Consider the following 27,364-nt stretch of genomic DNA (forward strand, 5'->3'; position numbering starts at 1 on the left):
TTTTTAGAGATACTATTTGTTCTAGGCCTGAGATTGTTATCTTTATGCTACTTACTTTAGGTTGTAATATGTTCCCAACACCCACCTTTTAAGTTTTTGAACGGTATTCCAAATTTTCCTTCAGTTTGTACGCTCAGCCACTTGTATACTTTCTTTCCACTTCCCCAAAATGGAAAAAAAAAAGGGGGGAAAAAGACATCATTTTCTAAGAGTATATTAATAGAGGGGCCCAGGTTATTGGGACAAATATGCTCCAATTTGTAGCCCATTGAACAGGTTTGCTCTCTATCAACCATAACTCCCCTTGGAACACTACCGCAAGGAGAACTAAGGTCCTGGCTTGTTGATTCTTCCTTCTATCCTTTATCCAGCGAGGGATGACAATCTACCAGACTAAGATTATGTTAACTAAACATTCAAAGAATGCTAGGCAGGAAGGGATTGAATTGATAAATTCAACTGCCTCCTTTTCAGAGGGACCACTGAGCTCGAGGCATCACTCATGGAAGCTCAAGTATTCTTACTTGTGCTCTCATCATCCAAGACTCCACAGTAGTAACTGAGTAGACTGGACACCTGATAGCTGATGAGAATTTCTTTTCTATCTACGAGGACAGGGTTTCAGTGTGAGGAAGAAGAGAGCCTAGTGTCTAAGAGTTAAACTGAAGGTAGAGTACTTGGATAACAATTCTTTTCTCTGCTATTTATAAGCTGTGCATTCTTGAGCAAGTTACTTAACTTCTCTGGGACTCAAGCTTTTAAAGCAGCGTTTAAAGCATTAAAGCATTAACCATTAGCTATTTCTACCAAAAATTTCAGACAGTTAAATCCTTGAATTTTGAGTTCTGATAGTCTCCTCCAGCACTCCTCCTCTTATGAAGTCTTCTAAACAAAAGTTGACACTTGCATTTTCAAGTAACTCAAATCGTTTACTTTGATTACGTTTGGGCAAGTAGATTAGATATATACATAACACGCAAGCCACCACATAGACTAAAGCTATGTGGAAACGCCCGCAATGGAAGGGTCTGGGGATGAAGGTGACTCGGGGATGCGGAGATGCGTAGAAACAGCGTTCCTGTCTGAGAAAGGCGGGCCCCTCAATGACCGGAGGTTGGCCACCGAAGAGCTTAATGCAACACACCGCAGGTGCAGGTGAGACATTCTTGGAGTTGGCCAACCCCACCAGAGCCGCCCACTCTTGGAAGGCCCAGACAGGCTTGAGGGTGACTGAAACTTCACAGCAATCCTTAAGACAAAAGAACTTCTCATCTAGGCCACTGCTTTGGTTTGTGGCCCTCATCCCGGCCGTAGGCTCTGTCCCCAACTTCCCCGAGCGCTGGCTAGACGGTCCCCTCATGTCGTCCCTTTGTCTGGAGGACACCCCGTTCCCCTTTGTTGTCCACGGTCCCTCCAAGAGAGAGGTGGGCTGGCCGCACCTTAGGGGAACAGGAATAAAGCAATGAGACGGAAGGCGACCACCACGCCCCCACCAAGTAACAGAACCCACAAGTCTCCCGCGCGTGGCATCCGGGCCGCCCCACTCCCCCTCGGCCCGGGCCTGGCACGGGGGCGGAGCGTGGCGCGGCCGGCGCCCTCTGATTGGCTGCGGCTGTCGGGGCGCCGCGCCGCGATTGGGCCGCGGTGCTGTCTGGTGCGAGGGCGCGCGAGGTGGGGAGGGGGCGGCTGGAAGCTGCTGGAAGTCAAGGGGAGGGGCGGGCGCGCAGACGGTCTCGGGCGCGGGCGCGGGGGGAGGGCCCAGCCGGTCACCGCCCCCGGCCCCTCCCTGGCTCCGCCCCGCGCCGCCCCGACCGCTGGCGGCCAGGGGGCAGGCGCGCCGGCTGCATCCCCATCCTCGGCGTCGCCCGGCACAGCGAGCGGGAGCGAGGCGCGGGCGGCCGGAGCGCGGCAGGCGGAGCGCCAGGCCGGCCATGGCCACCACCAGCACCACGGGCTCCACCCTGCTGCAGCCCCTCAGCAACGCCGTGCAGCTGCCCATCGACCAGGTACCCGAGGCGGCCCTGCCGGCGTCGCGCCCTCGCCGCCCCTGCGCGGCCGGGTGCCATCCGCTCGGGACCCGGGACCTGGGGCGCAGGGCTGGGGCGGGGGCCCGCCCCTGAAGGGAGGGGGCGACCCGCCTGTTATTGTCCGCCCGCCGCCTGGCACTGGCCGCCCCTCCCCGGCGTGGCGTGCCCACCCAGCCCCCATCCCGGCCCTTGCCCGTGCAGGCAGCCCGGGGGGGCTCCGGGCACCGACGTGCGCGCGTGCATGCTTGGCTCTGCTCTCTGCCTGCCACAGCAGCGCCCGGACCCGGGGCGCGTGTGCAACGGGCAGTCGGCGACCCGGAGTCCCGAAGTCGCCTCCAGTGTGTGTGGGCGCGGGTGTAGACAGTGTGGAAGGACTGTGCTTTGGGGAAGCCCCGGTGTTTGTGCTCTGCGCGCGTGGCACCCGGTGCCCGACGGGGACGCGGGGTGGATGTGCCTAGGTGGAGAGTGCTCTGGACCAGGCGTAGGAGGTCCGCTTAGGGGTCAGCGACCCGCGTGCGCTTTGGGACAGTTTGAATTGAAGTGCGGCTAATGTAAGAGAGAGACAACAGTTTGGTGGAAGGCAGAGGTTATGAAGAAAAGTCAAAGTGAGTTAATAATCCAAGGATTTTTAGCTGAGAAAGTCGCAACCTTGTAGCTACAAGCCACCCTATTCCCTCTCTCCCATCCCTCGAAAAAGCCTCTGACCCTGTATCGTGGAGGGTGGCATTTAAATAAGACCAGTTGAGTTTGTGTGAAAGGCCTAAGGATTATTGTGAAATAAACAATATTGGGATGCGTAAAGTAGCTCCACGATTACTCAGAAAAGAAAGTTGGGAAGTATTTTGTCCGAGTGACATTTAGGGAAGTTGTTGATGGGGCTAAGTAATTGCTCTAGCTCCAAGCTAAGGCAATTAACTAAAAATTTTGCTTAAAGTTATTTCAAGTGTATTTGATATAGAAGCATTTGCACTTTACAAGGACCCTGGTTCACTGTCCTCTTGAATGTGTAGCTGTCATGGATGTCTTCAGGGATTTCACTTATAATACAGGATTTCTCTGTGTCCAGACTACATCTCATAGCAGCGAGATGGGAACGACTCTGCAGCCTAACATTATGACAGTAACTGTTTCGTGCGCTACTGTTTATGTGCTCTACTGAGTATGTCCAGTGAGTGAAAAAAATTCTACCTTCTATTCAAACCTGAATTCCTGACTTATATGTCAGTCATAACTTTTGGTTCGTAGGAAAATACCTTGTCCCCACACATCTTGAACAACAGTTTAATGTGTATCATGCTAACAGATTAAAGTTGCAGTAGTGAAATTAATTGTGCACTACAAGAAAAGTAGTCAACGCTGCTTATTATTACACTGATCAGAACTTAGGGTTTTCCTGGGGAGGACTCTCGCTTTTCTGAACTGAAGTACAGTATATGCCCTTTTGGTGTATTATGCATTCCACTCCTGACTTAAGTGGGTTGCTGCCAGAGTATCAGCAAAATGCAGGGTAGGTATCTGTTTAAAAATTTTTTTTGCTGATGAAGAGCAAGGTTTATTTTAGGGAGACAGATATATTCACATTCTCCCTCCATCCTCCTCTACCTCCCTCCTTTCCTCCCTCTGTGTGTCTCTCCTGACCATGATGAAATATTTTCTTTACTGGGCTAAAACCTTTTAACTTATATAAAGCTTATCTTTTAGAAGTGATTTAATATTAATGAACTCATTTAAACATCTCAGTAATCCAGAGCAAGCTCTTCTCAGTCCTGAAAAAAGCAGGGGAATCCAGGAAACGCGGCAGGACTTCAAATTTGATTTTGCTTCTTTATTATCTACAGCCTTGGTTTGGTACTGTGGACAGTCTTCAATTTGTAGAGCTATGTGTATGGTATTTGGAGTTGTTTTCTCGTCTCCGAGCAGGTCTTAAGAATATTGGGTTACTATTATCAACAAAAGCTTTAACTTTGTACATAGTGATAATAAATTGATTCTTTGAAGCACTGAAGAGTTGACTTTTTTGTTGATAAAGCTTGTGGAATAACTAAAAACTCTTATTGTAAAGTGAGATGAATGAACAGTCATTTAGCCATTATTTTAAAATTGAGCAAAATAGAAAATAGTTTTTGTAACATTTAAATCATTGAGTCCAAGTTGACAGAAAGCTTAAGAATTGGTTGTAATCAAATAGTGTGATTCAACAGGAAAAAGACAAATCGGGAAATGCAAAGTGTAAAAATATAACTTGTTAGTATGTTAATTGGGTATGTACTAATTTACAGTGTTTTGAAAATTGAGGAAATTATAAAAGTAGTTGTTTGATGTCAGAGGAAGAGCGGGACCATAGGGCCAGAAACGTAGTTTAACTTTGTTACTAAAGTGTAGGATTTCTGAAACGATACACATTATTAGTCTGTATGGAATATAAACATGTACATTGCAGGTAAGGTAGGAGAGAAAGGAGGAAATAAATATTTTGCAATAAGACCAGGCAAGGAAAAGAAGCAAAAGATGTTGCCTTAGATTCTTGGATGTTGAACCTCCCCTGAGAATTCCAGAGTGACCTTGCGGTCACCATAGTATTTGTTCAATAGGTCTTAAATTTAAAAATATAAAATCTAGTATCGAGCAAGGTTCAAGAATGCTTTAAAATAGGAGATATCTAGCATGTTATCTGTCTCCCATTTCCAGGCCTTGCATTCCAGGTGACTTTATTTCTGGGGTGGTTCTCATTAAAGGGATATATGGAGGGTGGGTTCTGAGGAATACCTGGGCTAAGGGAAAGCTATGCCAAAGACAAGGGACACGTGCGCTGTGGAGAAGACATCGGATGCCATTGGAAATAATTGTGTGCTGTATGAGTTGATGTGAATTTTCAAAAGACCCCAAAGTGAGAAGTATCAAACAGAATAACTACATGTCCCAGATCAACCTAGTTTTTAGGTTTTTTTTTTTTTTTTAACCTCAACATATCATTTGTTTTGTTGCGTTTGATTTACCTAAGTCTCTGAGTTACCATGCTGAGGTTGCTCTGCAGCCCTCTTCTTTCTCTCTCTCCCTTCCTCCCTCTCTTTTTTCCGTTTTATTTATTTACTTTTTTGGAGAGGGGAGTGGAGGTGGAAAGATGTGATTCATTAGTTCTTCTCCCATTGCTAAGTCAGCAATGCAGATACTCCAGGTGAGGACCATGCAGGAGGTGCCAGGTTTTCTTCATTCAGCAAAATGGTATTGAAGCATCCACCACCTGGCAGCCAAGTGTGCACGAGGGGTGGCCTTTTTTTTTTTTTTAATTGCGGTATAATTGACAATATAGCATTATATTAGTTTCAGGTGTACAACATAATGACTCTATGTGTATATATTGTAACATAATTACCATAATAAGTCTAGTTAACATTCATTAACAGCCCTAATGAAACATATTTTCCTTTTTAACCATTTTGTTTCCTTATTTCCCATGATGCTGTAATTACTGTGAAACTAGAGTAAATAAACCTAGTGATGTGGTATCCAGGATGACACACTTGGCAGATGGCCAGTTAGGGATGAGACTGGCATCATTGAACAGTCCTATTTTGGGAGGTCATTGATTTACAGATGACGTGCTGAACTTTTTGGGTGAGGAGAGGGCCAGGAAGGAGACTCATATTTCAAAAGGTTTGGAGGAGGGAGAAGAAGATGGGAGGGGGAAGGAGGACGACCAATTGTATGTGATTAATCCCACAAGTCAGCAATAATTATAATGGGTGACACCTTACAGTTTACAGATTGCTTTCACTTGTGTTATATTGTTTCACTGACTCCTCACAGCTGATGAAGTCAGATAAAATTCAAGGCCTGAAGTATTTGGCTTCAGGAAAACATAGAAAAAAGACATCATGACTTTTCAGACAACCATATGTATATATAATGTATATATATAATATATATTATTTGACCTTGAGTAAAAGGTTAATTTTAATTTATAATCTTAACATGTAGCATGTAATTTTGGTAGATTGTTGTTTTAGATGTTTTAGATCTGGGTTGCCAATATGTTTTTGAAGGAGAGGGTGGCAGGAAACTTCCCAAACACTGACGTGCTGGTTGTAATGGTCAGGCTAGGGAAAACCACATGTGTCTGTAAGAAAGAAAGAAGGCTTATAAGAAAACCCTGTTTCCTTTTTGATCAGTTTGTTGATTGACCTTTTCTGTATATTCCCCTCCACCCCTACCCCTTGTACTACGAATATGTAGACAACCAATGAAATGAAGTAATATATTTGGGAAAAAAGTAGCTGAAAACACTAACCTCTTTAGTACCTCCCAGTTCTGTACTATGATGAACCCCATTTTATAGATGCTGAAATAAGTGAAGTTTTCAGTATTGAACCTTTTTAAGAATATGACTTTTAGAAGGTGAATGGCAACAAAATAAGCTAATCAAGGATTAAGTTTATTTTAAAATTGCCATTTGAATGCTCTAGGTTTGGGACATAAATATTTAACTCGTTTGTCGCTTCTGTTTACTTTTGCGTCTGTCTTGATCACAGAACCCTGAAATACGGAGGCAGTCTGTAGTGGGAGATTCCTGAGGAAGCCCATATGAGCCTGGGGATCTTGAGTCTGTATTTTAGGCCCTGTCAGTTAACTAATTTTAGACGTGTCACTTTACATAAGTGAGCTTTCTCCTGTGTAAAATGTGTGTTGTGCTGTTTTAAAGTTTCATGATTCTTTGTTTCATTAACTGAAGAAGCTGCCTCCAAATCTTTTTGGACTAAGCTGGAGGGAATATAAATGAAAACTTAGGGGAGGAAAATGGACTAATACATTTTGAAGAAGTTTTCAACAGTAAGCGTTGAAAGGCCTCCCTTTAACCGAAAGCAGCTAAGCAAAATACCACATTCCTTGAAAATGGCAACTAATGTCGGTTTCCCCATACAATATTACGTTTCCTTTATCAGTAGGAAGTCGCCGTGTGGGGGTGTCCTGAAAACGCCGGGCTTGGGTTTGGAACCAGACTCTGCCAGCCTTGGGCCCTTTGGCAAATGATTGCATTTTTCTTTAAGCCCCAGTTTCTTCATCTGTACAATAAAGATAATAAATAGCAGCCACTTAGGATGATTGTGAAGATTAAAACACATAATCTATGTAAAGTGCTTGGCTCCTAGTACGTGTTTGATACATAGCTCTTTCTCTTTACAAATTATGAAACACTTGGCATTTTGTATTTTTCTTTTGGGAAGTTAACATCTGTTCATATGTATTCCATTTTTTAATTTCTAGGGCTTCCTTTTTAGGAAGAGAACTATGAGGCTCAGGTTTGGTCATATGCCCACACAGCGATTAAACAGGATTAAAATCCAGTTTTGAATTTGGAGTCAAAAGTGGTTTTTCTGCTTCCGTACTGCTTCAAGAGTTCTTTGTCCCCTTGCTTTAAAAATGCTTCGTATGTTATTACTGCCTCAATAGGTACAAATAACCCTGGTCTCTGTTTATTGTGGTCCATCAGGGCTGACTTTCCAGGGAAAAAAATCAAAACAAGTCACACACAACTTCTGCCTGCTGTCAGTTTAACAGGTGGGATTCTACAATGAGAGAACTTGGAAAGAGTTCTTTAAAATAAAACAAGCCATAAACACGGCCCTCAGAAGAGTGATCATGTGATGATTTTCTGAATGACAAGGGTGAAGCCTCCAGTCATGCTTTGGTAAATATGTAGGGTGTGGAAAAGGGAAGGGGGGATAGCTCGTGTGAAAAGATAGACTCAGGATTTGGGAGATGTGCACAGGCGTGAGTGGTGTGCCTTTCCTCCTTTGTTTATCAGACTCCCAACCGTTCTTCCAAGCCCCCATCCAGTGCACCTTGCCTCTAGATAGATGTTTTCCCGAATGCCATCTAATACGACTGCTTTCTAATTTGAACAACAAAAGCATTTTGAGTTTGGCATTTGTATTCTGCTTAATGTTATATGTATCAGTCAGCGTTCTGGTAGGAGACAGATTGAACGAGGTAACCAAGGAGACTTTAAGAACCATTTAGTGCCAAGATACGGGCAGCAAGGAAGGGAAATCAGCAAGGAATGGTACAATCTCCCAGTGCCAGCTGTGCTAGGCCTGGAAGGAGAGGGTGGGGAAGAAGGACAGAGCCCCAAGGGGGGAGCTGTAGGAGCTGCCTGCCTGCCTGCCCGGGGGAGCTGTGGCCTCCAGTGAGGGACCAGCCAGGTAGACTGGAGGACGGGGGATGAGGGAAGATGACTCCCTTCCTCCCTCCCATCCTCCATCCCCTGTTGGCATCTCCTTCAGAGGGCAAGTCAATGCTTTGGGGGCACAGAGTAAAGTAGGGGGTGCATCTGGAGGGCATTTAAATACCACCCAGCACATTATGATTACTAATAATTATTTTACAGTATTGCTCATTTCTCTACCTGATGAATACAAACAAAAAACCCTTTGTCAGGCCCTTTTGTGCATTCCCTCATTCTCTCTCTTCTCATACATTTTGAAAGAATAGTTGATTCTGGCTTTTTCTGTTTTCCTAATTCCTGCTCACTTTTACAAGCATTGTAATCAGGCTTTCGCCTCTAATAGCAACAGCCAAATCCAAGGGCAGACTTTGAGAAATGCGCTGCGAATCAGTTACTTCCTTGCTAAAAATTCCCCCAGCGTCCATGCTGCCTGTTGCAATGCTCTCTAAAGGGTGGCTCTGAGACCTCTTGTATCAGAAATCACTTGAGATGGTTGTTAAAAATATATATTCTCAGTCCACCCAGACCTGACTGAGGGCCAGGAACCTGCATTTTTGACCAGGCCCCATTCTCATCCCCAACTCCCCACCACCATCAGAGGCAGAAAAGCTACCTGGCCCCATTTTTTAAGTTTATAAAAATGCAATGTATTTTCTAAATGTGTGCATTTAAGCAGTTAACATGTACCCTCAAAATATAATGCAGTGTACCTGTGCTATTGACAATATAATCACAAGATTTGGGAAACATCAAATTCGTAGTGTACTCTAGGCGGTATGGCCCTGAAATGGGACAAGTGTTTAGTGAGTGATGTACACGTGTCTTTCCAATCCTGTCGTTGTATCTCTGGTGACTGTAGGTATAACCTCGTGTGTGGAAATGTCGAAAGTCTAAATTTGGGGTCCCTCCTGAAGGTGAGGCCTGCTCTGTGCCGCCTGATTCTACTGCTTGCTTACCTTAGAGCACCACTGGCCTAAAGCAGAGGCTTAGGACCTCCGAAGGATGGCTGCCAGCTCCTTTTGTGTTGTTCCCCTCCCATCCCCACCTTGGCCATCTCTTATGCACTTACTGTCTCCTGACAGCAGTGAAGTGCCCAGAGCCATGCCACACATACAGAAGGGGCAGAGCAGGAATTGAGATCTGGGTCTGCTGCTACTGGAAGTGCCTGTGTGCTCAGTGACTTAAAGTCCCCTCAGTCCATTGGCCTACCTTTTAACTCCATGCCTTTGATTATGCTGTTTCCTCTGCCTGAAATCCCCCCATCCCTTTTATTTCGGCCCAGCAAACCCGTATTTTGTAGTGTTCAGCTAAAGCCTGTAGTCCTTGATAAAGCTTCTGAAGGCCTGTCCCATCCTTCCCAGTCATTGACTGTCCGCTTTAGAGCCTCTGTTGTGTGTATTAGATGCGCACATACTCTAAGGAAGTGCTTGCTTCTACCTCAGGCTGTGGGTGTCCCAGCTGCAGCCCCTTCTAGGGCTGCCTTTTAGACCCCTGCGGCACTTCTGTGATGAGGCTGGCGCCGGGGAGGACACACTGAGAGGAGACAGACAGGTGGACTGTCCTGCCCGACCTCTCTCCTGAGCTCTGGACTCTGCCAGCCCCTCCGTGTCTGCAAAACCAAAGCCCAGTATCACCCAGATCTAGCTTTCTTAGGAAAGAGCTAATAGGCACATTTGGGGGGGGGGTCTTTGCCTTTTCACCGGCTACGTGTCAAATGTGAGTGTCCTTCTAACCCTAGGAGGTGATGGTGGGATAAGCCCCTTTGCTTTCCGGCTGATTTGGCTGCCTGTTGATTGGACCCCCGCCCCTCCCACTTTAACCTGCCCTGATAGCACCTGCAACATCTAAGTTTTGGCTTCCTTTACAGGTCTCCCGCCAAGCCATGGGTTCCTTTAAGAGCAGGGGCCTCCTCTTATGTTTGTATCCTTCATGCTTAGGACCATCCTTGGCATAGAGTGTGCGGACTGAGCGGGACTAGTGTGATGGAGAGCACAGACTGCCCTGAATTCTGGTGGCCACTTCCGGGCTGTGTGGTCTTAGCATGGACCGACCTTTTGTAAGCGTCAGCTTCCTGGTCTGTGCAGTGGGGTGCTGGTGGGCACTGGGAGGTCTGCAGGTACAGGCAAAGCACAGGGAAAGCTCGGTCCACCTGGCTGTTGCTGATGACTCAGGTGCTTTTCCAGGGCTTGTGGAGGACACAGTTTTGTGCAGGACTTAAGCCCATCCTTACAGTTCTTCAGTCTATTAGCACATTTGCAGTGATCCATTGTGTGAGTATTTGTGTATGCCAGACCCTGCGCTAGACACATGGGGTACAGAGAAGAAAGTGTCTGCAGTTTAATGCATTGAGTTTCAAACTTCTTCAGAACAATAGTTGGCCAGGGGGCCAGGGAGTGACACGGGAGCCCCTGAGCAAGTGGGGGCTGGAGTTGTGCTCAGGGCCCTCAGGGGTGTTTCTCCTGGGAACACTTGACTTTTTCATTATCTTTCATTGGTACTAACACCCCCTGGGCCAGAAGGCTGTGACCTTTGCCTGGATAAGGCACTTCCTTTTCTCTGCGGCTCAGCTGGCTGAGCTCCCCAGATCGGGCTCAGGCCACTCTGCCACTCGGTCTCCTCCAGGGGGTCATGGCTGTGCCCCTGCCTTCCGTTAGGGTCCTGTGTGTGAGGCTGACCAAAGGGCGGCACAGCAGGTCTCCCTGTTAGAAGGAAGCTGCATACACCTTTCTGGCTGACTTATTTTCTACAAGAGGTTACTTAAAAGGAGACACGCAAAGCATGGATGATTTGGGGAGAAATGTGACTGATTATTCTAAAGGAAATGAAGATAACTATGAGAGGGGCCAGTATCTCAGCTGGACGGTTACAGTGTCGGGTGATAGGGGTGATTGGAAACAGCGGCTTTATCAGCACTGCTATCAAGAGATTCAGAAAAAGGTAGGTCTCAGCCCGCAGAGCTGCCTTTATCCGTAAAGAACAAAAGGCTGCTATGTCCTGCCCTTCCCCTCTTGGCGAGGTCCTCCTCCAAAGGGGCCCCTTTGGGACATCCCCCCAGTTCCCCAACCAGCCAGTCCAGCAGCAGGTGTCACCAGCTGATCCTCTGTGGGCGGCCCGTGTCTTATGGAATGAGGAAGCCAGGGACCCCCCCAGTCCCCCAAATGCCATCCAGACCTCACTTCCACAAGGCCCAGGCCTCTGGCCACCTTGCCTTGCTTCTGTCTAGGCACTGGACAAAAACGTAAAACACTTTCTGGTTTAATTCATAATCTCGCGGAAGCTTTTCTAGTTTTTAGAGGTTTTCTGTGCCAAACTAGGTATTTGTGGAAGGTCAGAATTACAGATTATATATATTGGGTTGTCGGAAAAGTCATGATGCATTTTTGCAGCGAAAAACATAGGAAAAAAAATACGTCATGACTTTTCCTACAACACAATAATTTTAGATAGATTTAAGTTACTCAGTTACATGTGTATCAAAGTGAAATAGCTCTCTGCTTATACAGACAAAAATTATGAATCCTTTCACTTTCTTTTTGAAAATAAGTTATAGGTCAAACTACAACACGTGAAAGATATTCAAGTGACACTTACCTTGTTAAAGCGGAATGGAGAGAGGCTCTGCCGTTTGCAAAACCACTAGTTTTCAAACCACTCGTCTCCTGCATCCTCAGTAAATAGCAATTGAATTGAACGCATCTAATTTAACACTATTAAGTTCCAGAGGTAAATCTAAAGACCAGCAGTGAAGTTCTAGAAGTATGTTATATGGAAGGAGACTGGCCTGAGACCAGTATTACGTTTGATGAGTAAACCCTGGGAGTTTTGTTCACCGTAAGATGTTTAGCTGACCAGGTCATGGGCTAGGTGATGTAGTTAATGCCAACATAGATTCCAAATTCAAACGTCTGGAGGGCACCAGGCGAGGGACATAAACGTGTGCAAACGCAGATCCAGCTGTTTGCTGAGGGGCGGCATGACCATCTGGAATGCCCATGCCCGCTTAGAAGGAAAGCCAGCGCTCACTTTTGCCAAAGTTACCAAAGCTGATTTCTCAACGCAAGCTGGATTTCTGGTTTTTTTTGTGTGTGAAAATATGGTTTTTGAAGTTTGGGCTAACAGTTGTCTTTCCTTGAGCGCGAACAACACAGTGAGTACAGATGTAGCTTATTGGCGTCCAAAGTAGGTAGCAGTTTCTGTTACAGTTGGTGGTGGTCAGTCCAGCCTGAAGTGTGTATGCTGTCCTCTCCTGAGGCATCAGAGGAACCCTGACAGACCAGAGTACAGCTTTCGTGTGGCAGTGAGGACGACAGAAGCTCGCAAACCATGTCGTACCGTAGCTGAAGGTGTAATTCTTGTTCTCTATCAATGTAGTCATTTCATCGTTAAACTGGCCAACAGAAGTTTAAACTTTATCTGACTACTTCTCATCGTTCAGACCCAGTCACATCTTGGAATAATCTTGAAAGTTAATACTCCATGAAAGTGGAAAGGTTGGAATTTCACACTACTATCCTTTTTTTTCTTTTTCCAGGTCCAGCATTACAAATATTAATCAGTCTCAGTTGTCAAGGCTATTTTATGGGGTGTGACATTAACAAATAAGTCTAGCTAGTAGGGAATAAGGTAATACTGGGAAAGGTCTTGATTGCCTTATAAGCCCCTTTCAACTTTTCAGTTCTTGTAGAGTGGATATTGAATTTTGGCCAGAATACTTCATCTTGTGATGACTATTCAGGCTGTGGAGTGTATGTTTAATGTACAGGGTAGTTCACTGTGAGTGTTACGTTAGCATGCCTTTTCTAGTACTGGGACTGGCACCGCTGTTCATGTTAGCTATATACCAAAAATACAAGTGACGAAGATTTTTGGTGTGTGAGTAGAGCCCAGAAGATGAAGGTAGAGGGCAGGGGGGAGGTACCTTTAGCTGGCACTTAGTATCTTTGGTGATAGTTAAGGCTAAGGGGTCCTGACTCTAAGATTATAATCCTGCTATCATCGTGGCCACTGTACATGTCCTGTAGTGTGAGGCTAGTTGTGTCTTCTCCTTCTGTTCTTGGAAAATATTTTTAAAGCCACATAATAAAGGAAAATCTTGGTAAATCTGGCGTCACCACATTGAGCTTCAGACTTCCAGTAGCTTTGAGAGGAAATTCTGACAAACTGATCAAAACTGAAGAGTAGAGTTTTGGGTATTGTCGATCTGTGTACCTGTTAAAAGCTTTGATATGGATTAGAAGGACTCATTCTAAAGAGTTAGGTTTCTTATTTAAGGTATAAGAAATATAAATTAATGGAGAAATGTGCTGTTCCAAGAAGGTTTTTGGCTTAGGCTCAGAGTTTTACCACACAGGACTATAAAGTAATTTATAAAGTAATGTTGTTAGGGATATGATATTTCGTAGGAAACACTTGTAGATTAAAAAGAAAAATCCTGCTTGGAATATTAAAAATAAAAGGATGTTGGGACCACTTCATCAAAGATAAAGTAGATTGGAAAAATGCCAGAAGGCTGCTCTTGAATGGTTTTTTTTGGGAGGGGTTGATTTTCTCCAAAGCAAGGACCTCTGGAAAATAATGAAGATATTAAACTACGTCTTTTGTCTCTAACTCCAGATTTGGTAAATGTGTGATGTTGGAGTTTTAGCTCCTGTTAAATGAAGGAGAGAGGCAGTAGAGATCAGGTGCCCTGACTACGTTGGTGATGTGGGTCAGGAAGTAGGTCGGCCATTGGTCTGTGGACACTACAGCTGTTCGCAGGGCGAGGCATGTCCAAGGAAAGCCACACGTGTGTTACTGTGGGTTCTGTGTTGGGGAGGACTGACTGTGATCAAAGTCAAGACCCCTCTCAGACACTGGGAACCAAGTAGCCTAGGGAGTGTGCTATGCAAGACAAAAATTTGATAGTAGGCATCATTCTGAGAATTGTAGAATTGGAAAGTTTTAGTCTATAGAGAATGTTGGTACTTTTGGAACATTTTTTTTTTAATTGGGGAATTGGGGGGATGGGAACAGTGCTGGGCAATTCGGGGAAGGGAAACAGACAAGTTGCTGTCGTTTTTGTTCTTCAATCTAGTTGTGGAGGATGTTGCTTCACTGGCCCAAGTTGGCACCATCATTGCGCTCTTCCCGGGCGAGGCAGATCAGTCGCCAGCCTCTGGACGGCCGCTCACTGCGGCTGCTGGCCACTCACGCTGGCTGCTGGCTACATACGGTAGCCCATGGCAAACCACTGCCACAGGGACTGCAGCCTACGCCGTCACCGGCGACTCATGGCAGCCCAGCTCCAGGTTGAGCTGTTGTTCAGCATCTTAGCTGTGGAGGGCAGTGTCACTGGCCCTCATATGTGGGATCCGAACTGGGGCCCTCTGGCATCCCAAGCCAGTTCTTAACCATCGCGCCACTCGGCCGGCCCGGGACATTTTTAAACAGAAAAAATGATGTGTTACTGGTGTCACTTTAGATGTTGGTAGGGAAGAAGGAAGGGGATAAGTACAGACCACTGTGTAGTGAGCATGTGGTAGAGGCCGGGGAGAGGTGCAAAGCTGAATAAGAGCTGGCTCTGGCTCGGGAGCTTCTAGTCCAGTGGGAAGAGAAAGACGGACACGTACTGACAGCGTGTAAATGAGTGTCACAAGAGACAGGTGTTGGAATTAGCGTGGACAAGCCTGCTGCAACGGAGTCCCAGCGATGTCACTGACTTACATATAACAGAAGCTTATTTTCCTCTCATGACGATTTTGATGTAAATGGTCCAGAGTGCTGGATAGTTCTGCTCCACTGGTCACAAGAAGACCTGTGTTCTGCCAGCAGAAGTGTAGGGTGGGGCCTTCCCATCAGCCTGGTTGTAGCTGGTTTGCTTTGGGCAGTGGTCCTTAAGCAGGAGGCTGTATGAGCATGCCCTGTGGCATTTGTTAAAACACAGCTCGCTGGCCCTGTGAGCAGTTTCTGATCCTGTAGGTCTGGGTGGGGGCCAGATAATTTGTAAGTGTAACTGGTTCAGAGGTGATGTTACTGCGGCTGGTCTGGTGGTCATACTTTTCATCTTATGAGAATGTGGAGACTTCTAGTCATCCAGCAGACAGGAAGGGAAAGGACCCCTGTGGTCACAGTTGTTGGCCAGAAGTGGCACATACATATCTCTTCGACTCACATTCCTTTTGTCCTTTTGCTGGAGCTCTGTCACATGGCCTTCAGTCACAGCAAGGGGGTGGGTGGAGGTTGCTAGTGAATGTCTGCTATCTGGGGCTGCGCCCAGCTCCAGTTCTGTTATGATGGGGTAGCAGGGCAGGCTCCACCGTCGTCTGGAATCATCAAGGGAAAAGCAGCTGTAACTTGGGGTTGGATGGGTCAGGGCAACATAGCGTTTGAGCCAAATCTTGGAGGATAGATTTTCCTGGTGACTCAGAGCAAAAGTGCAACTTCTAGTTGAGGAAACAGTGTTTGCAAAGGAAAGCAGGTATAGGCTCACTCCTTCAACAAATATCGACCTGTGGCAGGCTTTGTGCGAGGCCTGTGTGGCTGAGATTAGAGAGCTGGTGGGCGGGGTCTGAGGATGTAGCTGATGAAAAAGCACATGTGTTTTATACATGAAGATTCTAGTGGTTAAGACCATGGGTTCAGGACTCAGCCTAGGTTCAAGTTGTGATTCTGCCACTTAGCATCATTTGTAAGTTGTGGGTCGCTTGAGCCTGGCTTTACCTGTATCATGGAACCTGGTGCATATAGTGTGCATTCTATAAATGCTAAGGTTGCTGTCATCGCATGTTTGGCGCAAGCTGTTCTTGTGAAATAAAATTTCTGGGAAACCTGGTGGATGGTCATGTGGCTTCTACTTGAACGCTTCTGTGACGGAGAGCTTGTTCCTTTCTTAGGACAGCTAGTTTCATTTCTAGATAGCTTTGGTTGTCACCTTGGAGTTCACAAACTTTCTGAAATAATCCAGAAGTGGTCTGCGTAAGTCCACTTCTCCATGGCCACTTCCTAGCTCATTGGGTACATTCCATTCTTCATGTAATTCAGTAAATTAGGCATCAATGCTCCTAAATCTTCTAGTATGGTATTCATGGGCTCGTGCATGAATGTTTCAGCTCCCCTGGAATGGAGAGCCCCGCACCTGAAGTTCAGTGTCTTGTCACCTGAGTCTTGTCCTCTTCCGAGTATTGCAGTGTTGGGCGTACTTGGTGGAAGATTTATTGCTTTTTGCCTCTATAATTTACTCGTGTACTAAAAATATAAAAGTGCTGATTTAGTGATACGTATGTTCTCATAAATAATACAGTTCAGATAATGATAGAAACCACCAGGTGTGCCCCAAATACTGTTTCTTTAGACTCAGTGGACTCAGCTGGCTGATGGGGTGTGTGCACCGTGCAAAAAACCCAGCCCAACTGAAGAACATGGATGGAATGCTGGAAATGTATTATCTAAGATTGTCTTAAATAAGGTACAGCAAATCACATTTTTGATCAAATGTGATGGCTTGGTGTTTAACGTTGAGTTAAAGCTGATTATTATCCAGGCAAATCTCAAAATTTTGTCTTCAACTCCTGAAAATGATTGATAGCGTCCTCTAATCGTTCTGCAAACCTTTGTGTCCCTTCGTAGGTTCGAAGCAATAGAAATTCTCTTCTTAAGACATTCTTAAAGACTGTGCAGGTATAATGAGGGAGAACACAGCATGTTTTGGATACCTGAGTTGTCTTTAATGCTTCCCTTTCTTCTTTATATTTCTTATATATTTTTATTACATATGTGTGATTCATTGTGGATATTATTGTGTCTGAGTTTAATGGTTTTTTTCCTTGTGAAATTGAGGTAGCAGAGCTAATTCTGCTTTTAGGTCATTTGCACAAGATGTGTAGGATTCCCAAGTAGTGCTTTTTCATTAAAAAAGGTAATTTTTATGGCTTAAACGGAACTAAATGATTAAAAATTGAATATAGTTCTTAAAGGTTATTTTGTTTTGTGCTAGCACACCAAACAACTTTACAAGTAATAGAATTATAAAATAATGTAATCTCTTTTTGACTTTAAAAAAATTAATAAACAATTGGCTCCAAGGGCATAATGTTTTTCCTAAAGTTGTCGTATAAATGAAACCTTTCTCAATACTCACATTGAATCATCTGTTTTCCTATTTATGGTTTTTATACTCATGAGTTTTAATGTTATTTTACTCCTGCAGTAACAAACGTGTACTTATATTTTAACTGATAAAAAATACAATATATCTGATAAGGTGATTTCACTCCAAGTTAAATGTAGAATCTATGTATATTCGAAAGTTAATATTCATAAATGGACAATAAACACGAATGACAAGCATTGTTTTTATTGGTGGTGTTTTGCTGATCAGAAATGACAATAGATTAGGCTATCCCAAGTAATCATTGATCTCCACAAATTCAAGGTGCTAGAAATGACCAGGAAACAGGAATTAGGCTTTTTGGCTTTTACAAAACAAAGCAAAGTAGTGGATTTGGACTGAACAACAGGGCGAATGAAACCAAACTTCAGTTCATCTGCAACTTGAAAAGTGGGTGAAATCAGGTATTGCACAATTTTGTTTGCTCTTAGGAGCTGATCCTTCTTTTGTAACATAGAAGTATGTTAGACATTTGTGCATTTCTGATTTCATTTGTACTTTCACTAATGTATTATGTATCCTAATAGAGAGCTGAGTTTAGTTTGTGTATTCTTTGATTTAAAAAGTAACATATATTCATCGTATATAGTTTATAAAAATACAAAAAGTATAAAGATGAAAAGTATAAAGAAGTATAAAGTAGAGATCACCCATCATCCTTCAACCCAGAGACAACTTTTGCTAACTTTGTGTGTTTAAACAAAATTGGGCTCATACCGACTATAACATTTTTATAACCTTTTATTTTTACTTAACATTTGCAGAGTCATTTCCAATTCTATTAAATTGCTTTTCAAAACCTATATAATGGTCTGTCATTTGGGTGTAACATTTTTAAATTATTCCTTGGTTGTGTATAAGTTTTTCCTGTCATGATTTCACAATAAATTTCCTCATATGTACATTTGGTGCATGTACCTGTTTATTTCCTTGGGAAAAGAAGTTTCTTGAGTCTGAAACAATATTCAGAATCACTGGTTTTTGTACAACTATTAGAGCTTTTCCTTTTCACTTAAATCATTACAGTTGTTTATTTTCTCCTTTAATATTTGCAATTATCCTTTCACTTCTTTTATTTCTTCATACTTGTACCCTTTAGAAGTTAAGCTACCTTGTCTTGTTCTTTGCCACCTGAATGTTTAAGCACAGGGAGGTTAACCAGTACTCCTCCAGTGGGTGTGCTTCCCCCACTCCCAGTACCTTTACCATCTGGCTGGAAGGATTGGGAATGTGCCTTATCAGGTGACAGGTGGCCTCCTGTACCCCTTGTGTCTGGCGTGGCCAAGGGAGGGGGCCTTCTGCACACTGTTTTTGTAAGTGTTGGTTTACTAGGTTGTTTCCTCCACTAGACCTAGCTCTTAGATGCAGGAACTAGATTTTCCTCATCTTTCCCGTGGCTGGTGCCCACCCCTGCAGTCATTTGTCCAATGTTTGCATTGCATACAAGTTTATGATGATATTATTTCTAAATTCTAGGAAAATGATACTAAATTCATTTTAAACCTCCAGACCATTTGGAAGTCTACCAGCAGGTTTTTGTTTGTTTGTTTGTTTGTTTGTTTGTTTAAACAAATGAGTTACTTAAAAGCACTTCTAGAATTTCACTGTGTTGCTTAACCTTTTCCTGTATTTGCTTACAGGAAAACAGGTTCTCATTCCAGTTTGTTTAATGTTGAGAGAAGATGACTTAACATGAGAAGGGACCACACTGCGTGTGGGTTGGGTGGTACTGTAAGGGATGCTAGAGGCTGCCTGTGTGCCACTGGCACACCCCGTTGGTGCTGTCTGCCTACTTTATGTGCAAAGGTCACCATACGCCACTTCTAACGAGGTGTCATGGTTCATTGAGCAGACACTTTAGTTTGTCCTTCATCCTTTTTTTAGCAAGTCCTACTTCATGTTTCTGAGAATAAGAGGGAAAACTCCACTCTTCCTTGATTACTGTAGGTGAAGAAGAAACAAATAACTGCCATGTTGCATTAGGAAACATATTGTAAAGGAAGTGAAGATAGACATTTAGTGCGAATTATTTGCCTTATTCCGGCTCAGTGCCCTCTGGGGAACCCTCTTCTCACCTAAATAGAGTTCTTAGTACCGTCATGATGGTCCTGCCAACCTCTCTAACCTTACTTTCTACAACTTTTTCTCTTTGCTTTCACCGACTCTAGCCATCTCACAGTTCCTTGACTATTTTGGGCACATTTCTGCCTCAGGGACTTTGTACTTGACATTCCTGTTCCCTGGATGTCTGTGTGGCTCACTCACTCACTTGACTCAGCTTTGTGCTCAAGGCCTTTTAAAGGATGCCTTCTCTGATCTGCCCGTCCCAAACTGGAGCCTCTTGTCACTGTGCTCTTTTTGTCTGTCTTAGTTGACCTTATATGATGTTAAGCATTTGACATGATATATTCATGTTTATTGCCTGTTTCTTTCACTAAAATGCAATCTCCATGAGAGCAAGGATTCTTGTTTTTTTCACTGACTTATGCCTCATTCCTAGAACAGTACCTGGCACATAGCAGGCACTCAATAAATATTTGTCTATTAATGAACTGTGAACCTGATGATTATGTGTATATTTTTAGGGTTCATTTCTTAAAACAGCAAATGAGAACAAATGACCTGTTTTAGCATTAACTTCTATTTCCTTTTCAGAATTTCAACTTAAGATTCATGTAATATCAGTTTGGAAACTTATTTTTCTCTTGTTGGTAGGCAGTGGTTTCAAATGGTGATAGTGCTGCTTTTTAGATAGGAAACCTAGAGCTAGTCACTTGATATCTGTAAGCTGTGGAAGCCTCAGTTCCCTCACATGTGAAATAGAAATAGTGGTAATGTTGGAGTTTTAGGGTTCTAGTACAGAGGGTGCCAAAAAAATGTATACACATTTAAAGTATGAAAAACTATTAAAATTGTAATACTCAATATATACTGATAACTAAAGATGAATACAAGTCACGTTTGACTTCTGCAATTACAAGAGGTGCTCAAAGTGGTTACCATCAGTGTCCAGAAACTTCTGATTATGGTGGACACTGTTTGGTAGACATCTGTGGTGAGTGTGTAAACTGTCCCAACACCACAGCAGAAGCAGCAGGACTTATTGCTGTGCGAGGCCTCCTGGAACTTCCCTTGTGCACATCACACACAGGACCATACGTCTCAAACTTATCACGGATGCTTGCAGTTGTTAGGCGTGTTGGAGGTTCTGTTGCATACTCATGCCTCCACTGTCACTGTACTCCCACACTGCTATCGAATTTCAAATACCACTTCAAAATGGTCTTGGTGCCCCTCCAACGACAACCATGCTTCCGCCGTTTTCTTTGACTGTCCTGCCTGTTGCATGGTGACACTAGCATTCATTTGATTAACACACATCTTTTGAAACAGTGGTTCTCAACCTGTGGGTCGCAACCCCTTTGGGGGTCGAATGACCCTTTCACAGGGGTCGCCTAAGACCATTGGAAAACACATATTTTCGATGGTCTTAGGAACCGAGACACCGCTCCTCTATCCGTCTCCATGCTTCAAGATAACATTTCATTTATTTGTAATTAGAAATAAATATTTCACAATATATCATTACATATTGTTTTTGTGATTCATCGCTATGCTTTAATTATGTTCAATTTGTAACAATGAAAATACATCCTGCATATCAGATATTTACATTACAGTTCATAACAGTAGCAAAATTACAGTTATAGAGTAGCAATGAAAATAATTTTATGGTTGGGGGTCACCACAACATGAGGAATTGTATTAAAGGGTCGCAGCATTAGGAAGGTTGAGACCCACTGTTTTGAGCGAATGTCATACTACACATTGCTACCGTAATTCAATTCAACTTCCAAAAGTAATACCTAGATAGATAACATCTCTTAAAATGTGTGTACATTTTTTTGGCACCCCTGGTACTTAATGGCCTTCTCTTGCCAGATTTAGACCTGGCTGAGAGAGAGATACAAGAGTCAGATGGGCATGGATCGCATTGTCAGCGTTACTGATAGAAGCTGGATGGGAAGACATGCCTTAGACGTACTTTACCCTGAGTTAATTTAACTTACCCAACACAGGCAGAGCTGGGCGCCTGTAGGTTTCCCCAGAGGAGCATGGCCTCGCCAGCAACTTCCCACGTAGTGGAGCAGGCGGTAGGCTGGCCAGGCTCAAGGACGCCCAGAAGATTCGGTGAAGTTACTGCTCCTCTGGAGGAGGTGGATGAGGGGAGCCTTACACTGGAAGAAACATAAGGCCCAGGAGGGTACCCCTAACAAATAGGACCCCTTGTGTTGAGGCCTTTTATACGATATTTTCTCTGGAAAGACTTGGGGCATGGTAAGTGCTCAATAGCTATTAACCATTATTATTGTAATAACACCTGTGTATATCATTACTTATAGCAGTTATACTGGACTATAATAGTTTCCCCATCACCCCCTACTTACTCACAAGCCTAGATTGTAAGCTCTTGGGGGAAGTAACTATTATCTCTTGATTCTCTAATGCTCAACTAGCTAATGTTGGCTCATACAGTCATTGAATAGGTATTTGAGAAGAATGTCCTAGTAGAAAGAATGTGGGTTTTGGAGTCAGAAAAAAGGATTCTGCTTAAAGTTTGTTTTTTTTTTAGGTTAAGGAGGAGATATGAAAAAGTAAACACTAAGAAAGGAATATATATATATATATATATATATATATATTTATTTTTATTTAAGGTTTTTCTGCTTCATCAGGGAACTTAGCTAAACAAAATAACACACACCCTGAATGTTTCGTTTTATATAGGCTTTACTGTGTTTCTTTTCTGATTAATAAGTAGTGGTAAGTGGTAAAGAAGTTAAGCTCCTGCAGAGTGATGGATAATTTACAACTTTTAATATTAGGATGTGTTTTCTAATTAAAAAGTAAAGACAAAGTAGGATACATTAGCATTGAAAAATGTAGTAAAGTCTTTTTTGGATATATCTCAATAATATGAAAAATAAGTGGATATTCTATGGAGAAGTATCTATATATATTCATAAATTTTAAGAAGACAGTGAGTGTCAACCAGGGCAGGTCATTAGCTATTTCCTGCTGGCGGCCTCTGTTGGGCACCCCTGTATCTGAGCTCCACGTCATCCTCAGCATTGCTTCAGTTGTTGTTTTCTTTCTGGAACTCTTACTTGTTACATATTAGCATCTTGGCTGAATTCTGTCTCTGTAGTCTCTCTTGCTACTCATACCTTTTGGAGACGTCCCTCAACTTTATATTCCAAGCTGTGATAGATTTCATTTTCCAAAAACGGTCACAGCAGTATTTCCAGTATTTGTCACTCCCTGTCAAGGATGGCGTTTATTTCTCTTCTTGAACCTGGACAGGTTTCTGACCGCTCCAGGTAACAGAGTATAGAGGAAGTGATGCTATGTGACTTCTGGGGTTAGGTCATTAAAAGGCTACAACTTTCATTGGCGTGTGTGGCTCTGTTTCTGTCTCTCTTTCTCAGAGTGCGTGTCCTTGGAACTCAGTGTCAATCTAAACAATAAAACAGCCAGTTATGTTAACAGCAAAAACGAGTTTATTTGGGAATAGCAATGCAGGACATGCAGGCTATGGTGATCCATAGGCAAGTCTGTGGGAAACAAAGGAAGGGAGCAGATTTTATAGAGAAAAGGAGGAAGTTGGGAGCAGCAGTTACGAGCAAAAGTCCATTGGAGGAGATTGAGAGTTCAGGGTGGTGGTGGCTTCTTATTGGCTGAATGTGTTGGTTTCTCATTGGCTGGGCTCCTGCTTCTTCCTGCCCATAGTTGTAAAGTCAGCTGTGTCTTGTGGTATGTGCATGAGAGTTCCTTCTTCAGGGCTTCCCAACTCCACTTTGAATGAGGTTTTCCTTTATTCTTTTTCATACCAGCCACTAAGTTGTGAAGAAGCCCAGGACATATGGAGAGGTCACGTGTAGGTGTTGCAACCTAGAGTCCCAGCTGAGGTCTCAGATGGCAGCCACCATCAACTGTCTGACATGTGATTGAGTGAGCCTTTCAATAATTTCAGTCCCTGGTTGATGCCAAGCAGAGCAGGGATGAGTTCTCCCTGCCCAACTGTGATCAGATTGCAGATTCAAGAGCAAGAGAAATGTTGTTTTCAGCCACCAAGTTCAAGTGTAATTTTTACATCATCAAATTTCTCATTTTGGCAATCATATGTGTTTAAAAACACTGGTTAAAGTATCATTTTTGTACAGTGAAATGCAGAGATCTGAAGTGTACAGTTTGATGAGTTTTGACAAATGCATATATACTTATGCAACCCACATCTTGTGTAGCTAACCCTCATGAAGCTGAACTTACAGCAGAGCGTTAGGTGATGAGCTGAAAGAGATTGACATGAATTTGGTTATAATCTAAATAGAATAAGAAGAATAAGGGATGACGCCTGCCCCCAGGTTTCGACCTAGCAGCTGGGCAAATGATGTGGGACCTGGAAGAGACATGGCTTTGGAGTGTGGGAAGGGGTGGGCATGAGAGTTTTCCCTTTGGCTGTGTTCAGTTTGAGCTGCCAGTCAGACTGAAGTAGAAATGCTGAGTAGGCCATTGACTATGTGAGTCCGGAGTTCAGGGTACAGGGCAGGGCTGGGGACTTAATTAAAGAATTCCATTGTGCTTTCAGACCAAGAATTGGGTTTGGTAGAATAAAGAGCCTGTGGTAATTTGATGAGAATGATGAGAAAAATTAAAATCAAACAAATAAGTCCTTTCTGAGTGCATTGTGAATAAAAAGAAAACACAGGTGATCTTTTGGTTGCCATCAATGGCTCTGTGTCTGACTTTGGGTCCCAGCTAATATAGCCAGTTGAGCAGTGGAAAATTAAGAATTTGATTTGGTATCTTAGAGCTATTGGGAAAAGAAGTTGGACATTTTCGTGTTTCTCCCCGAGGAGCTGTGGGCATGTATTGTTGGGGCCTCAGAGGCGGCGGGTGTACCAGTGCATTACAGTCAATCTTTCTTAGAGGGAAGCCGGTCAGGACGGGAGGCCTCTGAACAAGCTGCCCTGTGACGTAGCCGCTGGCTTTTCTCTTCTTCCAGGCAGGACCCTGGCCCTCCTGCCTCTCCTTGCTTCCTCCTGCCCATGCTCCACTCCCTCTTGTGACCAGTGTGGGTGACTGCTTTTCCCATCCTGAGTCCTTTCCTCGTGGTGATGAAGATAGGAAGGCTGAAGGATTTGTATTATTTGGTGCTGTAATTGGGGTTTTCAAAGAAACTTGGCAGTTACACATAAAGTTACATAACATTTGACCAATCCTGGGATGACTTAAAGTTTAAGTTGCTGTATAGAGGTTGGTCCATTACTATTTAGAAAATAGAGCAACTTAAGACAATTGGGGGGATTTATGGTTCTTTCCCGTCCCGTCCCTAACGTTCTTTACTTACTGTTAGAGCCAGTGGGATCAGTATATCCTCCCTTTTCTGGGAAGTTGATTTTAAAAATCAGATTTGCAGGAGACCATATACAACCACCATGTGCTTTAAAGGACTATGAAGCACTCACCCGTGCTTTCAACTTCAGGACACCCTTGTCAGGCTCCCAGGGCGCCCCTCTTAGAGCTCATCCAAGAGAGAAGTGACATCCGAAATTGGGGGTTTATCATTTCCTGGCTTTTCTTCATAGTGTTAAGCACAAATGTATGTATCTTTAAACAACATTGTGTTTCGTTCTGCTCAGTTTTTTGAGTTTTGACTTTTATGTAAATGATTCATTATGTTTTCTTCAGGGTCTTGTTTTTTAAATCACTAATATTATGTTTGCAAGATATATTGATATTGATAGTTGTGGCTGCAGTTCTTTCATTTTCACTCTTTACTGTGAGTATGCTATAATTTACTTGTGTTTTCCTGTCCATTTTGACAGTTTCCAGTTTTTTTAACTGTATAAACAATGCTGCAGTGAGTGTTCTTGTTCATATCCTCGTCACATATGCAAGTTTCTCTAAGGTTTATCTGCCTACGGGTGGAATTAATGCTCCTGGAGAATGTATCTTTAACTTTACTAAATAACGCCAAACTGTTTTCCAGACTGACTGTGCCAATATACACTCCTACCAACAGTGTATTAAATTCTCTCATTCCATATCCTCACCAGCACCTCCTGTTATCAGGTTGGTACATTTTGGCCAGTCTTTGGGGTATAAAAATATATTTTATGATTTAAATTTTCATATTTCCTGTGCACAGTGAAGTTATTGTATTTTCTTATAGTTCCTGGCCATTTGCATTTCTTCGTCTGTGAAAATGCTTCTTCTTTTCTTTGCCTATTTTTAAAATTGGGTAGTTTGTCTTTTATTGATTTTTAGAGGTTCTCTCTATGTTTTGGATTTGAATTCTTTATCCATTGTATGTGTTGTAAAATACTTCTTCCAGTGTGTAGCTTGATTGTCCGTTGTCTTTATGGCATCTTTTGATGAAGAAGTGTTTGATTATTTATTAATCTTTTACAATAATTGAAATTTAAAAAATTGTAATAATGTATAACAGAAAATTCACCATCTTAACCATTCCCAACTGCATGGTTCAATAGCGTTACGTATATTCACATTGTTGTGCATTAGATCTCCAGAATTTTTTATGTGAACCATATACCCATTGAAGAACAACTCGCTATTCCCCCTCCCCCCAGCCCCTGGAAACCTATTATATTTTCTGTTTCCATGAATTTGACCATTCTAGATGCCTCATCTAAGTGAAACTCCCTGTGGGGCTCTGAACCAGCCCCATCTTAGTCCAGCTGGCCAGGTAGGCAGACTGTGTTGGGGAAAGGATCAGAACTGTGAGTACTGTTTGCTCGCTGTTCTTTTTCTTTGCAGATTTCATAATCCACAAGTGTAGATGGAGGTTATTCTTATTTTCATGTCAAGAAATATGGCATAAAGAAGTTACAGATGCCTGAGGTTATGTTGTCAGGGCCAGAGCAAGGGTTTGTAGTAGGTAGTGAAGAGCAGCTTCAGGTCCACAGCTGCTGGCCTCTCTGATATGAAGGGTGACATGCATCGGAGACACAGTCCCATTTCTGCACACTGTGCTGCTCTGTGTAGTTCCCAGTAAACCTGTTTCATCTCTGCTGCTTTTTCTTAGAAATGTGAGGGTAAGAACAATGTTTGGGGATAAGCTTTGTTAAAGTAGATCGTTCACCAACCTGACTAACTTTCATTAGTAATAAATAACTTGCAACACACCTCAAAACTGAGTTGCTTTTCTATGATTCATAATTGCTGCCTTTGCCTATTTAATTATGGGGCGTTATCAGTTGTGTGGGGCTAGTTAACATTCGCCTCAGCACTGGTGTAAATATTTGATGATCTGAGATGTGCAGGTGGCCTTCCAGCTGTAACTTCCTCCCCAGCCCCGGGGCGGAAACCGCGTAGGAGCTTTGGTGGTGGGGTCAGTGTATCACGATTGTGTGGAGTCTTGCTCCTCAGCCCACCATACGTACGTACATATGTGAGAGGTCTACGCCACGTACCACTGTATAGTTTGGAAGTCAAACACTTGTTGCAATTTATATCAAAGAATTACTTTTCAGCTCATGCTTAATATGAAAATAGCATCAAGCAATGCGAAGAAGAGATTACACATAAATTTGGAATAATATGGTGATCTTTCTGAAAGATAAAACAAAATGTGAGCTTGCAAGTATTTAACAACACGTATTTTCTTAAGTGCTGGTCCCATTCCAGGAGTAGGTGCCGAGGGATATAGTACACAAAATAGACAAAACCCCCTGTTCTCCTGAAATGTACACACTCGTGTTTATTGTAATGATTTACTATAGGGTACTTTACAGTGTGCAACATCAAGAGGCATATCAGTCATTTGCAATTTTTGGTGGTAGCCAGTGCCCGAAGCCTTTAAAAGTTCTAAAAGAGGGCTGGCCAAGTGGCGCGATGGTTAAGAACTGGCTTGGGATGCCAGAGGGCGCCGGTTCGGATCCCACA

At 43.3% G+C, this 27,364-nt stretch overlaps 1 protein-coding gene across 3 annotated transcripts in view; it reads left to right on the forward strand.

Annotated features, from left to right (window-relative positions):
• Positions 1-1,790: 1,790 nt before the first annotated feature.
• MBOAT2 (membrane bound glycerophospholipid O-acyltransferase 2) overlaps positions 1,791-27,364 on the forward strand; it is a 99,564-nt gene continuing 73,990 nt past the window's right edge. The window contains exon 1 of one of the 3 annotated variants that reach the window (XM_019650049.1): positions 1,791-2,006. Coding sequence is in view for 2 of the 3 variants with exons in the window: in XM_019650046.1 (XP_019505591.1) it covers positions 1,932-2,006 (75 nt within the window). In the remaining variant the exon portion in view is untranslated. The remainder of the gene's footprint in view (positions 2,007-27,364) is intronic. The other 2 variants (XM_019650046.1, XM_019650047.1) reach the window with 2 other exon arrangements.

Source organism: Hipposideros armiger, unplaced genomic scaffold (assembly GCF_001890085.2).
Source record: "Hipposideros armiger isolate ML-2016 unplaced genomic scaffold, ASM189008v1 scaffold_137, whole genome shotgun sequence".
NCBI classification, from domain to species: Eukaryota; Metazoa; Chordata; class Mammalia; order Chiroptera; family Hipposideridae; genus Hipposideros; species Hipposideros armiger.